The sequence below is a fragment of the Equus quagga genome, chromosome 9, assembly GCF_021613505.1.
Source record: "Equus quagga isolate Etosha38 chromosome 9, UCLA_HA_Equagga_1.0, whole genome shotgun sequence".
In the NCBI taxonomy this organism is placed as follows: Eukaryota; Metazoa; Chordata; class Mammalia; order Perissodactyla; family Equidae; genus Equus; species Equus quagga.
Genome location: NC_060275.1, coordinates 77,573,833 through 77,589,068, shown reverse-complemented (window position 1 = coordinate 77,589,068; position 15,236 = coordinate 77,573,833). Strand labels below are relative to the sequence as shown.

The 15,236-nt window shown below is 36.7% G+C and overlaps 1 protein-coding gene across 1 annotated transcript in view; it reads left to right on the top strand.

Moving 5' to 3' along the window:
* The window catches only part of RAB3C (RAB3C, member RAS oncogene family), a 241,904-nt gene that overhangs the window by 187,006 nt on the left and 39,662 nt on the right, over nt 1-15,236 (top strand). Inside the window, exon 3 of the mRNA XM_046672482.1 lies at nt 6,093-6,217. Within this exon, the coding sequence (XP_046528438.1) occupies nt 6,093-6,217 (125 nt within the window). The remainder of the gene's footprint in view (nt 1-6,092; nt 6,218-15,236) is intronic.

Here is a 15,236-nt window from a genome sequence, read left to right as displayed (position 1 = left end):
TTAGCTCAGGGCCAGTCTTCCTCAGCAACAAGAGGAAGATTGGTAGCAGATGTTAGCTCAGGGCTAATCTTAAAAAAAAAAAAAAAAAAGAACAGAACAGAAGAGGGCTGATGGAAAATCACAATGCCTCTGATGGCTATTGCTCACCAGTGGCTCACATCAAATCTTACCATATTCCATTGGCCAAAGCAAGTCACTTGGCTCAGTCCAAAGCCAGTAGAGCAGGGAAATATAATCCACCTACTGGGAAGGAGGTGATGACTCAGTGAAGTGGTAACACAATCTAGTATAGGATTTCACCAACATTTTAGTAGTGCTTATCTGGGGGTAGTGAGATTTCTGATAATTTTTTACCTTTTGCTTTAGTTTTTGCTATTATTAGGATTTTTAATGAGATTATAGCAATTTTAACAAAATCGGTAAACCTATTTACTTAAATAATAAAAGATATCAAATATTGAGGACCAGTTATTTGAGGATACTTTTTTAAAGTTTCCTTTTTTAACTTTTTTATTAAATGAGTTAATGTATCTAGAAAATGTCTAGCTCCTCAACTTCCTGAAGGCCCCTATCAGCACTCACAGCGCATGTAAACCACTGGGGTTATTATGGTCCTGTTTTTGTTCCCTTGCTTCTACTCTCTCATCTTAAAATTTCTTTATTTGCATGTATCTTTGTAAACCACCTGCAAACACTTTGGACGTTAGATGGGAAATAGAGAAAGATTATTTAAAAACTAAAATAGAAAAATGTGGGGAGAGAGTCCCAGGGGTGTGCAGCCCTGGTCGCACATACAAATAACCTGGAGACATTTTTTTAATTCCTATGATGAAGTCCCTAGAGGTTCTGATTTAATTGTTTTGAGTTGGAGTAATTTTTAAAAGCTCTGTAAGAGTTGAGAAAAAATCAAATAAATAAATGATTAAATTAGTGAAAAAGTAACAGAAGGGCCAATCCTATGTGATGAGCAGTCGCAGGTTGGCAAACATCCTTACAAATTTGAAGTTGACTGAGATGCTGTAAAGCTGAGGCTCCTGAATGTTGAAGAGAATAAGGGAAATGGACCCTCTGGAGAAATAGGAGATTCTAGAATTAAGAACAGAACTACTGTTAAGATCTGTCTGAGCTTCACTCGGTAAGGAAGAGCAAGTCACATCCTCTCTGATACCTCATATTTCTCATGTACCGCCCAAATCGGACCCTAGGAGACAATTGCTTTTTTGGGTCATTGGGGTACATTTGGTGGACTGTTTTTCAGAACATTGTGACTAGCACGAGTCCATTTTCTATGAGAATAGTTTGAACTCATAGGAAGTTATTGATATACCCACAACAGGAGAAAAGGAATAAAGATATTGTAGGAATTTGTCTGTTTGTTTACAGCTCTCCAACTTATTTTATTCTGTACAGAGTTCAGATATTTTTAAGTGAAATATGAAAAACTCTTTTCATCTCCGTCTCATGATATAAAATAAAAACAACAAAAACCCTCTCTCTGTATATATGTTTATATAGAAAATATATAATATTTATTTATATATAAAATATATGTAAAATATAAATATATATAGAGAGAGGAAGGATTGTTTTGGTTTAGTTTTTGTTTTTAGCTAAATGACAAATAACAGATTTTTTAATAACTATGATCTGGTACTGGTAACGTCTGAGTGAATTGCCATTTGTAAAGTAACCATGGTGACCAGCATATTGCTTCTGATTCCATTAATCTTGTTGAGATTAACAGTAAATCCCAAAGGATCTTTCGCAGTGATTCAGAAATAAATCATCTTTTCACATGTATATTATTTGGTGACAGCCACTTTCTTTAAATGTGTCTCTTTAACCAACAGAGAAACAAGACAGTCCCGAATGAGGTGATTAAAAACCTATCCCCCAAATAAGAAATTTTACGAAAATATAGTAAATGACCAAAAAAAGTAAATACACAGAAATGCCATATGAAAGGAAAATATATTCAACAAACGTGTCATATTCCTAATAGACATGCCAGAGAAAGGCTGTTCGCTCCCAGTTAGAAATTTACTCGTAGGACCTCAGCCTTGACATATGAACTGCAGGCAAAATTTGAGATTCTTTAATGAAAAACATTTCAATTATTGTTTAAAATATAGGAATTAGAAAGGACGAGTTTAGCTGGATTTGGGAGGAGGAACAGCTGGCTGCCTAAGCTGTGGCTAATAATGTGTTCTATTTGTAAAGAGATGTTTGAAACCACATTTGTCCTACAGCAGCCCCAGAGAGTAAGTACAAAATGTGGTAGCCTTGTTTTACAGATGAAGATACTGAGGCTAAGGGTGCAGAATGACTTCCTCACACTCACTTCGTATTCGAGCTTTCTTTTAAGTTGGCTGAATAAATTGTCTTGGATTCTGAGTTGAAAGGTGTGGGAACTGGACTACCATCCCAACATTCTTCTGACCTTAATCCATATCACAGTCTAGATAAAATATGCACACCTCTGAGTCTTGCTCAATTCATGGCGCTTATACTTCCTCTACAAGTTTTCCTGAGTTAAGAGAATAATGTGAGCTCTCATTGCAACCTAGGTCTTCATACATAAAAGAAATTCAAAGAAAACAATAGCATTTTAAATAATCTAAGATGCATAATTTTTAGTATCTTTACATCTCTGAAATTGGGCTGTGTTGTATGATTAATGGCTTATTATAATTGCTAGGCAGCAGTATCAAAGATGGATTTCATTGCCTGTACTTGCACTAACTTGGTCATAGCTACTTGTATTGTCATTACCTCAATTGAGTGGTGGAATTTTGGGTATGGGGGTATAAAGTTATTGTGTATGCAGAAGGGGTTATAAATTTTATATTAGTGATGTGAATGCTCATTTTGGAGTAATACCATCATTTCATATTTTCTTGCAAACCAACAACCTAGTGCTCTGCAGGACTTAAGAAAGGAAGATATCCACAAGTAGATGGGTATGTTGACTTTTGTTATTGAGATAGTCCTGGAATGATTATCTATCATGTACTAAGCAAAGTAACTGAAGACAGGAAAAATTGCTAAATCCCTCAGAATACATGAAAGAAATTTCAAAGCAACAAAAATCTGATGTGACGAAGTGCATCTAGCAGGACTATTGTTAAAGCATTGTATCATTGTTTCATTGGCTGCTTCTTTTTGTTCTTGGCCACTTGTAAAATAATTTTTAACTTATAATTTATGGCATCTTAGAGTCTATGAAATATGGTAATTCATGAATCAACCAGCATGGTTCTGACCCCCTCTAGCTGGTGATTGGACTTTGCCTAAAGCTGCTCTGTGTTGATGGTGGACATCATCAAGAAATCCAAAGTAGTCAAAACCAAACATTGAGTATTTGCAGCCCTAATTCCAAACGTGAGGTTAACCAACTCTGTTGGCAAATTAATCTTTTGATTACCTCATCACAAATGCTCCAGACCACAATTCCTATTTGATTAAAAAGAGAAATAGTCTCTGTTGGCTCTTTAAACTTTCAAGATAATGATTCTTTATAATTCCCTGGTAATGACAGACAATATTCACTTTACACGATTTCCTTGGCAATTTAGGACATTGAAGAGGATACATTAAAATACGTCTGATATAATAACAAAGCGAAGGGAGTGGTTCTGATATAGTCATGGCTCGCTCCCTCCCTCCCTCCCTCCCTCTCTCCCTCTCTCCCTCTCTCCCTCTCTCTCTCTCTCTTTCTCTACATCTATCTCTCTCTCTCTCTATATATATATGTAGGTATATACATATATATGTTCTTTCCATGTATTTTTACAAATTGTTAGGAAACAGGGAATGTTGTGTATGCATAAATGTATAATCTATCACAGTAGCCTAAGACTCCATGGGTTATCAAGTCAGCAGAGCTGAGATACTCAGACAAGTTAAATGGCAGAAACAGGCATTCCATTAACTTGGTTAAAGAGCACAAATCGGCTAGCTGGGTTGTTTCTTCTTTACCTTCATAAATGCACACCCTGGCTTAAGTATATGTTGTCAGGGGTGCAGTAGGATGAGTTTGCCGAAGTCAGAGGAGTGCTAAATTTCCCCAAGCAAGCATCGTCTTCAGTAAACTCAGGAAGCCGTGTCATTTACATCCTAGCCCCAACCCCTTCCTGACACAACTATGACACTCTTATGACTTCTGTCTCACTACCTTTTTGCTGGATATTTGGTTTCTAGCTGTGTGCCAGGATAAGAACTTTCTGCGTTAACATAGCGCCTTTCCAGGCATACGCCATGCTTTGGCTTATAAGACCTACAGGAGCAGAGAGGTAATAAAAAAAAAAATGCCTAGGGAAATCCATTTAGATTTGAGTTCCTTTAAAAGAACCTTTGGAATTTCTTTGTAAAACTATGTTAGCACTTGAGATTTAAGGTGTACCTATCCATCTGGAGGATATTTTTTACACCTTAATTCACTATGAATTCATCATTTTTCGCGTACCCCAAACATAAAATGAGGAGAGGGAAAAGTATAGAGTTTTGAACATCTGCCTTTATTTTCCCAGTTTATGGATACATGCTGAATCTCACTGTTGGTAGCGAAATATATTATTAACTTAGGTATTGGAGTTAGAAAGGTCATATCCTCAGATTTTTCTAATAAAATATGATGTGCCTCTGAGATGTTCACGTGGAACCAAGAGTATATTTCACCAGATATTTTAATCTTATTTGAAAACTTGTACTTGGTTTGGTTGAATACTCTAAAATAAAACCCTAGGAGTCTAACTGCATCTTAGCTCTTTCCTTTCTTCTCAAGAGGGAGAAACAGTGATCACATCTCATTGAAAGCTCTCCTGCTGCAGTTTAAAGCTATTTGCTTTTATTCTCTCTTCAAGTTGAGAACAGCTCGTCACTATTTTCTATTTAATAATCCTGAAGGACTTGGCAATTGCTAGTAAGAACATTCCCAAGATTCTCTTTTCAACACTGTACAAATCTCAGTATCTCTCTCCTGACCACCCACTGAGCGATGTTTTTCCCACCTATCTTAGATTGTTCTCCAATAAGAACATGGCCAATATAAAGGGAGGATTAAGAACATGGCTTCCTTTCAGCCTCTGCTCTGAGATGGCAACAAATGCAGGAGAACTTCCCTTCTCAAACTTTTCAAGAGTAGCGTGGACACACGTTTAAGAGTACGGGTTTGATAGCTCTGCAACCCACGTTTCATTTCCAGATCTGCCACTTTACTGGCTGAGGTATCTTGGGCAAATTATTTAACCTCTCTATGCCTCATTTTCCTCAATTTTAAATTAGGAATGATAATAATATCCCCCTTGATTCTAAGGATTTGATTAATGTAACATATATAAGGAGTTGAGGACAATACCTGCAAATATTAACTATTGTAATATTATCTAAGTTTCAAAATCAAAAGTTGGTTATGTGCATCATGATCCATACTGGAATCTTATTTGGAATTTTGCATATCCTGTTTATAGTAACTTAAACCATCAGCCCATTATATTTTAAATTCTGATATGAATCAACTTGGCATTTTTCTCTTAAAAATGTAAAGCATGAGTATATTAGTTCTTATGATTTGTTTTAAAAAACTATCATTATCCCCAGATTTCCTGGCTCCCAATTGCCTTAGCTCTTTAAGTTGTTATTGTAACAAGGGAAAATGATGTTTTTGTGTAATGGGCCGTAGAGTGACCAACCATCTTGGGTTTCCTGGAACTGAGGGGCTTCTCAGGATGTGAGATTTTTATTTCTAAAACTGGGAACATCTTGGGCAAATCGGGATGGCTGGCCACTCCAACTATAAAGGTACTACATAAGGTGGAGGTAGACAGGGGAAAGGAACAAGCAGTAGTAATATTAATCTCACCAAATACCAAAGAATTCTTAATACAACACCATTGCTCCCTTGATTTTTGACTCATGCAATCCCTGATGAATATCTGAAGGATAAAATTGCACTGAAATAATTAATTCTAAATGTCAGGCATTTGGGCTTCAGTTTTTGGTATTATCGTCATCTGTGGGATATATTTCTTCTCCTTCATTTTATGTTGTTGTGCTTTCCTGTAATCATTTTTTGCCTGTTCTTTTTCTTTTAGGTCAACTCAAATCAAAACATACTCTTGGGATAATGCCCAGGTTATCCTGGTTGGGAACAAATGTGACATGGAAGATGAGCGAGTCATCTCAACCGAGAGAGGCCAACATTTAGGAGAACAGCTTGGTAAGAAACTAACAAATAACAAGAAAGAGAGCTTGGTAATTATTTATAATACTGTACAGAGTCCCAGCTAATTGCTAGGGTGAATTTAATGAAAATATTGTCAACCTGACAGTGGAAACCAACACATCCTCCATAAGTAGTAAGTCAATTTCCTCCTACTTTTTGTGCCATCATTAGAATCCATGCACAATTACAGAAGCAAAATAGCCAGAATTTCATCTAGTACAAGATATTCAAATTCTTATTCTATGAGAAACAGGATATATCTTGCCTGCTATTGCTTTGTGATTTTTTTCTCCATACAGAACATTTTGCATTGAGTAAGCGCTTTATTATATTGTGAGATTGTTGTTGTTCTCAAGTTCCCGTTGGAGGGGTGTAATGGCACAGAATAGATCACATTATAGATTCTGGTTCAAGGGACAGCACTGACAAGCAGTGTTACTATTACAATCCTCTTTGAAACTCAATCTCCTCATCTCTCAAGAATGAGTATCATAACCCATGCCTACTTTACCAAGTCCTTAAAGATAAGATCAACTGAGATAAGAGAGATGAGAGAGCTCTAGAAATGGCAAACCCATTTCAAACACAAAACATTGCAGAGATTTAGTGCGAAGAAGGGAATCATGATTGATCTAATAATTTAAGGCATTCTTACTGAGCACCTGTTACATGCCCTACACAGTGCCTGAAATCACAGGGGATGCAAAAAAGTGTGAGGCACAGTCCCTGGACTCAGTTTGCTCTCAGTCAAGTGTGAGAGTAGAGATAGACACAAGAAAGCAGAAATAACAAGAGAACAAAAACCAGATAATTAAAAGATGATGAGCTAGGAGGCAGATGCCAAGAGGAAAGCAACTGGGGGAGGGAGGCAGACACAGAAAGTTGCCAGAAGGACATGTGGGAGTAGAGTTGGACAGGAGGCAGATAAAGAACAATGCAGAGAAGACACCTGGAGAGAGAAAATGTGTGGAAATAAGCAGAACAGCTAGGAAGAGGTGAGTGATGAGAGGAGATAGAGATCATATGCAAGATAAGATTTGAGTAGTCCCTAAAGGAGAGTAGAATATGAAAACCACAAAGAGGAGAGGAAGAATTATGAACAAAAGGCACAGTGGAGCAAGGACATCAAGAGGGCAGTGAGTAGGAATGTTGGAACCTAGCATGATCTTATGGAAGTGGAGAGTGGATTTGGGGAACAATACCAGCGCTAGAGAAAAGGAGCTGGAATTCTATTCTTTTCTTTCTTATTTTTTTTCTATAGACAGTAAAGAACACTGCAGTATTCTTAGCAGGAGAGAGTCTGGCTTTCCAACATTTTTGGCCAGGACCTGCAGTAAGAAACGCCTTCAATCTAGCAATCCAGTGCATACATACGTAAAGAGAATGAGAAAATGAAATAAAAGTTTCACAAAACACATTTACCCGTACTAGATGAGATTCATTCTGATATTTTTCTATCCTATTCTCTTTCTTCTTCTTTTTTCTTTTAATAATTGTTTCAACCCACTAAATTGATGTTAGGACCCAACAATGGGCCTCAAGCTACAACTTGGAAAGCATTGCTGTGAAAGGGGTGCTTTGAGATTAATCTGCTGGGATTGTGCAGCACAGACTGAAAAAGCAAAGACCCTTCCAATGGGTCACTCTATCACTTGGTAATCCCATGAATGAACTATGCACAGTCCAGTCTGAGAACCTGAACATCTTCTTATGAGATTAACAAGCTCGTTAGACTAAAGGCTGTCACCTGATGACCACAAGAACCCTTCCACCAAACATTCTTAGAGCCACCTATGAGAAAGCCACACAGTTGACGTCTGGTCTCTCTGTGGCTGCTCTTGAGCCTTTATCATCTCATGCATAGGGCCTCTCTCCATTCTATCAATTTAATGATGTTCTTCAAAAGAAGTCTGAAAAACTTGGCAGTCTTTCCTTGTCCTTTTAGCACCTCAAGAAGGGGAATGGAGACTAGTAGATCTCCAAGACAAGAGAGAAAGGAAGCCTAGGAGAGGGTTGGCAGGGTGTCTTCTTGAGATTGTCTCTTCCCTCCCTGTATTTTCTTGACTGGGGAGGCATATGCCACATGCGGTAAGAAATTGCTACATACATGTAAGTTGTCTCTGTATATAAACGTGAAAATTGTTTGATTCAAAGAAAAATAGATCAGAGCCAAGAATTGTTTAACGTCATTAGTACGAAAGAGCCACGGAACTGGCTAAATTTTTTACCACTCTAATAAAGTACTTGGGTGTTGAGAAGATCAGGTTATGGAAGGAGACATTAGCATGATGGGAATGCATCAGAGGTGGCTTTCCTTAGACCTCCACCGACTGGCACAAACACAAACCCTTTTCAAGCAGTACGTGGATGGAGGAAAGTTCCTGAAATTGTGAAGCAGAAATGTTTTATGTTACTGTGCAAGTTCTTCCAAGGTTTTCTAATGGATTTTTTGCTCTCTATTCAATAAAACCCAGCAGTTGTCATAACAACAAACACTTGTGCATTCTTAGGCTGTCATTTACCTCCTCTAATGTGGTTTGTTCTTCTTATGACTACAAACACTTCTACTAATGATCATGAGAGATCATTTTTATGGGGAAAAGAAACACCCTTACAATCTAAATTTAAAGGTTTTAAAGGTCTTTGCTTTATTTTTAAAACTTACTGATAAAACTCCATTGTCCAGAATACCATCCTATACACACAGGGGCTGGGCACCGTTTTTCAAATATCCTTACCACATCTTGGCAGATGGCTCAAAATAATTGCTTTATCCATCTAGTCACAATTAATTCTCCATTGTGGATGGTTATGTCCATATAACATTTGCTCATCCTAATGAAGGTATGTGATGGAACTGAGCTTAGTTGAGCTCTGTAAAATTCTCGTATGGAAGCTGCCCTTGCCAATCCAATTTAGTTCCCCAAACATTTAGCAGGAATTTACAATATATCCAATGCTGGGAATGCAGTGACAACCCTACCTTCCAAGAACAAACATTATAGTGCCTCCAATAGACTGTATGGACAATGAGCATTTTTCTGGCCTTCCCTTTCCTGATTGTTCTGTTTCATTTGGTGCTGTGGGAATGCCCTCCTTGTCGAATTTTGCCACCTTGGCTTCTGTGCCCTGGTGCTCTCCGTTCTTTTCCTCCCTCTCTAGCTGTGCCTTCTGTTCCTTGGGAGACTCCTCCTCGTTCTGCCTCTTGCAGTTTGGCTTTCCGCTCTTGGCCTACCACTCTTCCCTCTGGACACCCTCCCTTAGATATTCCCATCCACTTCCAGTGTTTGTACTCCACCTACAGACTAATGACAGCCAATTAGACAGCCAAATCATGTCCCAGCCCTGACCTCTCACTTGAACCTCAGGCTCATGTACCCACCTGCCAGCTGTGCATATTCAGTACTTCCGACTTAGGGTGGACCTCTAATCCTCTGCAGCTGAATCAGCTGGGGTTCTTTTTCAAGTACATATTTGTCAACCCCAACAGGGGCCTGCTTCATCAGTTTCTGAAATTGAAGCCCAGGAACCTACATTTTTAACAAACACCCTTCTGACTTTTATACAACATTATGTTTTTAGAACATTGGCTTGGATGGTGGCGAGTGTTTGGAGAGGGTGAGGAATCGCCCCCAGAGCTGAACGTTATCCTATAGCTGGTATTATTCTTCCTGTGCCTGTTTTTAACATTTATTGTAGATACATGTACCTATAACAATATATAGGAATGTTTTAGATTTTTATTTTATCCAAATACCAAATTTATAATGTGACAATAATCTATATGTAAGTACAATCTCATAACTTAAGTTTTAAGTGTAAAAATATTAAGTGAGAAGAAATTGGGAGAAATAATTAAAGATATGTTTTCCTAAAATAGAAGTACCTTAACTGGTAATAAGAACAAAGAAATTTATGGAGGGGAAGGGGTTTCTATTGCATTGAAATTGCAGGTAAAAAATACTTCAACCATTTTGATATGGGCAGAAAGTGCTGAGACTCTGAAGTTTCTCAGAACTGTCGTCAGAGAAACAAAGGCTGCAGGTAAACTAAAATTGCTTCTGGAGAGATGTAATTATTTTTTATAAATAATTTGTAAGGATCCAGTTTTGAAGTGTTTTAATGTGCATTAATATTTCTTCCTAAAGCAAATAACAGATGCATATTCCCTACGACTCTCCATTCAAACGATTGTCGTGATATCATGTGCATGTATTACTAAATTCTAGACCCTTCCTCTGCATCCTTCCCCCTTGTCCAGCACAGACACTGCATGAGGATTTCTGACAACTCTAAAATATTTGAACACTTTACCATCTTTCCAAGCTGTGAAATTTGCCTCCTATTCTTTTTCTCATTTAATGACTTTTTTGTTTTGATTATTTATCTGACAAATATTTATTAAACACCCATAATGACATCAGGGAGTTGTAAAATATGTATCTTTTCTCTTGTGCACCTTAACATGTGCTCTGTGTATCAGAAATACAATCAAATATCATGAATACATAAGTTAAACAGGGCTGGAAAACATCAAAACTAGTATAACTTGAAGGGTGAGAGAGGGGAAATGGAGTTCTAGAAGTAGGTACCTGCTTCTGTTTTAGGAACATGAAGACTGACAAAAAGATACGTTCTATGTCTATAAACTCTGAAATGTATTGATTTGATAAAGACTGGCTTAATTAAATAATTCCTTCAAGGGAATAATCTCTTGAAGTAGATTGTCTTTGGAGGTGGAAGGTGTTACAGACAAGATATATAATTACTTGCCAAATTGTCTAGATAAATCAAAGAAGGCAGAGCCAACATGGCTGATAGAGAGTTTGGGTTCTCTGTGGGACACTTCTCTCAAGGATAAGAATTTGGGCACGTTGACTGTGCTGCCTCACATGCCTTGCTACCACTCATGGAGACAAGTTGACTGGGACGAATGGAACATCATTATACCCCAGCCAGGAAGGTCCACCTCCTTAGAGTTTAGTGACCATGCTTCTGATTCCTGCTGAGCCTGAATGGACCCCAGGAGTGCCTAATTTGGGAACTCTGATTCTGGGATTCTCTAATCTACTCCTATGAATCCTTTAGTGTAAGTCGCCCTTGTCTTTAAATGCCAAGCCAGGTAAGAGAGAGCAAGGCAGTAACTGCAATATGAAATTATATTGTCATGGGAACCCTGAACTTTTGGTCCATGTGGTCCGACCCTAAGCAGCCCGATTCTCTTTATACATTTTCCATTGAAGCAATAGCAGCATCACCTTCCCTGACCCCTAAGCTCCACTTGAGTCATTGTATCCTTGGCACAACCCTGAAGTACAGAGTAGGTTTTAACTGGACGTAGTTTTCTATTTTACATCCAGGAGGAAATTCACCTCCTTGGGTAAGTATATTCCCAGGTATTTTTTTGTGTGTGGTTATAAATGGGATTGTATTCTTGATTTCTCTTTCTGTTAGTTCATTTTTAGTGTACAGAAACACAAATGATTTTTGTATGTTGATTTTGTACCCTGCAATTTTACTGTATTTTTTCAATTATTTCTAATAGTTTTTTGGTGAATTCTTTAGGGTTTTCTATATATAAAATAATGTTATCTGCACATAGTGACTATTTTACTTCTTACTTCCCAATTTGAATACTTCTTAATTCTTTTTCTTGCCTAATTGCCCTTACTAGGACTTCTAATACTGTGTTGAATAAGAGTGGCGAGAGTTGGCATCCTTGTCTTGTTCCTGTTCTTAGGAAGATAGCTTTCACTTTTTCCCCATTAAGTATGATATTAGCTGTGGGTTTGTTATTTATGGCCTTTATTATGTTGAATTACTTTCCTTCTATACCATTTTATTGGGAGTTTTTATCATAAACAGATGCAGTATCTTGTCAAATGCTCCCTTCGCAACTATTGAAATGATCATGTGATTCTTATTCTTCATTTTATTAGTGTAGAGTATCACGCGGATTTGTTTGCTGATATTGAACCATGTTTGCATCTCTGGAATAAATCCAACTTGATTATGGTGTATGATCCTTTTACTGTATTGCTGTATTCAATTTGCTAATACTTTGTTGAAGATTTTTGCATCTATGTTCATCAGCGATGTCAGCCTATAATTTTGTCTTTGTGTGTGTCATCCATGTCTGGTTTTGGTATCAGGGTAATGTTGGCCTCATAAAATGAGTTAGGAAGTGTCCCCTCTTCTTCAATTTTTTGGAAGAGTTTGAGAAGGATTGGTATTAAATCTTCTTTGAATTTTTGGTAGAATTCACTAGAGAAGCCATCTGGTCCTGGACTTTTGTTTTTGAGAGGTTTTAGATTATTGTTTTGATCTCCTTATTAGTGATCAGTCTATTCAGATTCTCTAGTTCTTCTTGGTTTGGTTTTGGAATGTTGTATGATTCTAGGAATTTATCCATTTCTTTAGGATACCCAATTTGTTGGCATATAGCTTTTCATAGTATTCTCTTATAATCCTTTCAATTTTTGTGGTATCCATTGTAATTTCTCCTTTTCCTTTTCAGATTTTATTTATGTGAGCCTTCACTCTTTTTTTTATTAGTCTAGGTAAAGGTTTGTCAATGTTGTTTATCTTTTCAAAGACCCATCTCTTTAGTTTCACTGATCCCTTCTGTTGTCTTTTTAGTCTCTTTTTCATTTAGTTCCACTCTGATTTTAATTATTTCCTTCCTTCTACTGATTTTGGGCTTTGTTTGTTCTTCTTTTTCTAGTTCCTGTAATTGTAATGTTAGATTGTTTATTTGAGATTTTTCTTGTTTCTTGAGGTAGGCCTGCATTGCTATAAACTCCCCTGTAATACCACTTTTGCTGCATCTCATAGATTTTGGTATATCATATGTTTATTTTTATTTGTCTCTATATATTTTTTGATTTCTCCTTTGGTTTCTTCATTGATCCAATAGTTGTTCTGTAGCACATTGTTTAGTCTCCAGAAATTGGTGGCTTTTCCAGTTTTCTTCTTGTAGTTGATTTTTAGTTTCATATCATTGTGTCTGAAAGATGCTTGATTATGATTTCAATCTTCTTAAATTTATTGAGACTTCTTTCTTTCTCAACTTATAGTCTGTCTTTGAGAATGTTCCACATTCACTTGAGACGAATGTATATTCTGCTGCTTTGGGAAACAATATTCTATATATATTTATCAAGTTCATCTGGTCTAATGGTTTCTTTAAGGCTGATGTTTCCTTGTTTACTTTCTGTCTGGATGATCTATCCATTGATGTAAGTGGGGTATTAAAGTTCCTAGTATTATTGTGTTGCTGTCAATTTCTCCCTTTAGGTCTGTTAATAATTGTTTTATATACTTTGATGCTCCTATGTTAGGTGCGTATACCTTAATAAATGTTATGTCTTCTTAGTGAATTCTCCCTTTTTTAATTATATAATGTCCATCTTTGTCCCTTGTTATCTTTTTTGGCTCGAGGTCTATTTTATCAAAGTATGACTACATCTACTTTTCTGAGTTGCCATTTGCTTGGAGTATCATCTTCCTTCCCTTCACTTTGAGTCTTTGTTTGTCTTTAGAGCTGAGATGTGTCTCCTGGAGGCAGCATATTGTTGGGTCTTATTTTTTAATTTACCCAGCCACTCTATATCTTTTGATTGGTGAATTCGACCCATTTACATTTAGAGTGGTTATTGATAACATGAGGACTTAACACTGCCATTTTATCTTTTGTTTTCTGTTACTTTATATTTCCATTGTTTCTTTTTCCCTGTGTTTCTGTCTGCCATTTCAGTTTGGTGGTTTTCTGTGATATATTTCACAGTTTTCTCTTTTTTGTAATGTTTTGTGACTCTGCTTTGAATTTTTATTTTGTAGTGAATTGTGGTTTGTATAAAAGGTCTTATAGATAAGATAGTCATTTTTCTGCTGATAGCCTCTTATCTTTATTTACCTTTGCAGTTTCCATGCTTTTCCTCTTCCCCTTCTGTGTTTCTGTTGCCACAGATTATCACTTTTTCTAGTGTAAGTTCATTACTAAATTGAAGTAGTTATAGTTACTTTTGATGCTTCCTTTCCCTTTAACTTTTATGTTATAATTAAGTGTATTACTATCCTAATCTGCTTCAGATTTGCAATTGTCTAATTCTGTCTATCTATTTATCACCTTGCTCAAAGCTTTGTATACCTTTGCCTTTTTGTCTCAGGTGGGAGAGCTCCTTTCAACACTTCTTGTAAGGTAGGTCTAGTGGCAATGAACTTCTTCAGCTTTTGTTTGTCTGGGAAAACCTTTATTTCTTCTTTAGATCTAAAAGATAACTTTGCTGGGTAGAATATTCTTGGCTGACAGTTTTTATCTTTCAATATTTTGAATATCTGTTTTTACTCTCTCCTGCCCTGGGAGGTTTTTATGAGAAATCTACTGAAAGCCTAATCTGAATACCTTTGTAGGTCATTTTTTTCCTTCTGGCTTCTTTTAAAATTTTTTCTTTCTCATTGATTTTTGACAGTTTTGTTATGTGTCTTGGAGAAGGTCTTTTTCCATTGAGATAATTGGGTGTTCTATTAGCTTCATGGATTTGTATATATAGTTCCTTCCCCAGGTTTGGGAAGTTCTCAACTATTATTTCTTTAAATAAGATCTCTCCTTTCTCTCTTCTCCTTCTGGGATACCCATTACCCTTATGTTGCCCTTTCTAATGGAGTCAGATAATTTTCATAGAATTTTCTATGTATTTTTTAAGTTTAGTTCTCTCTCCTTGTCTACCCACATCATTTCTAAGTTTCTATCTTTGAGCCCACTAATTCTCTTTTCCATATGATCTGCTCCATTTCCAATGCTATCTAGTGCATTCTTCATCTCATTTATTGAGTTCTCAGCTCCAGAATGTCTCTTTAGTTCTTTTTGAGAGTTTCAATCTCTAGGGTAAAGTATTCTTTCTGTTCATTTTTTTTAAATTTTTTAACTTTTTATTTTGTGTTTTTTTGGTAAAGAAGATTGGACCTAAGCTAACATCTGTTGCCAATCTTCCTCTATTTAGTATGTGGGACA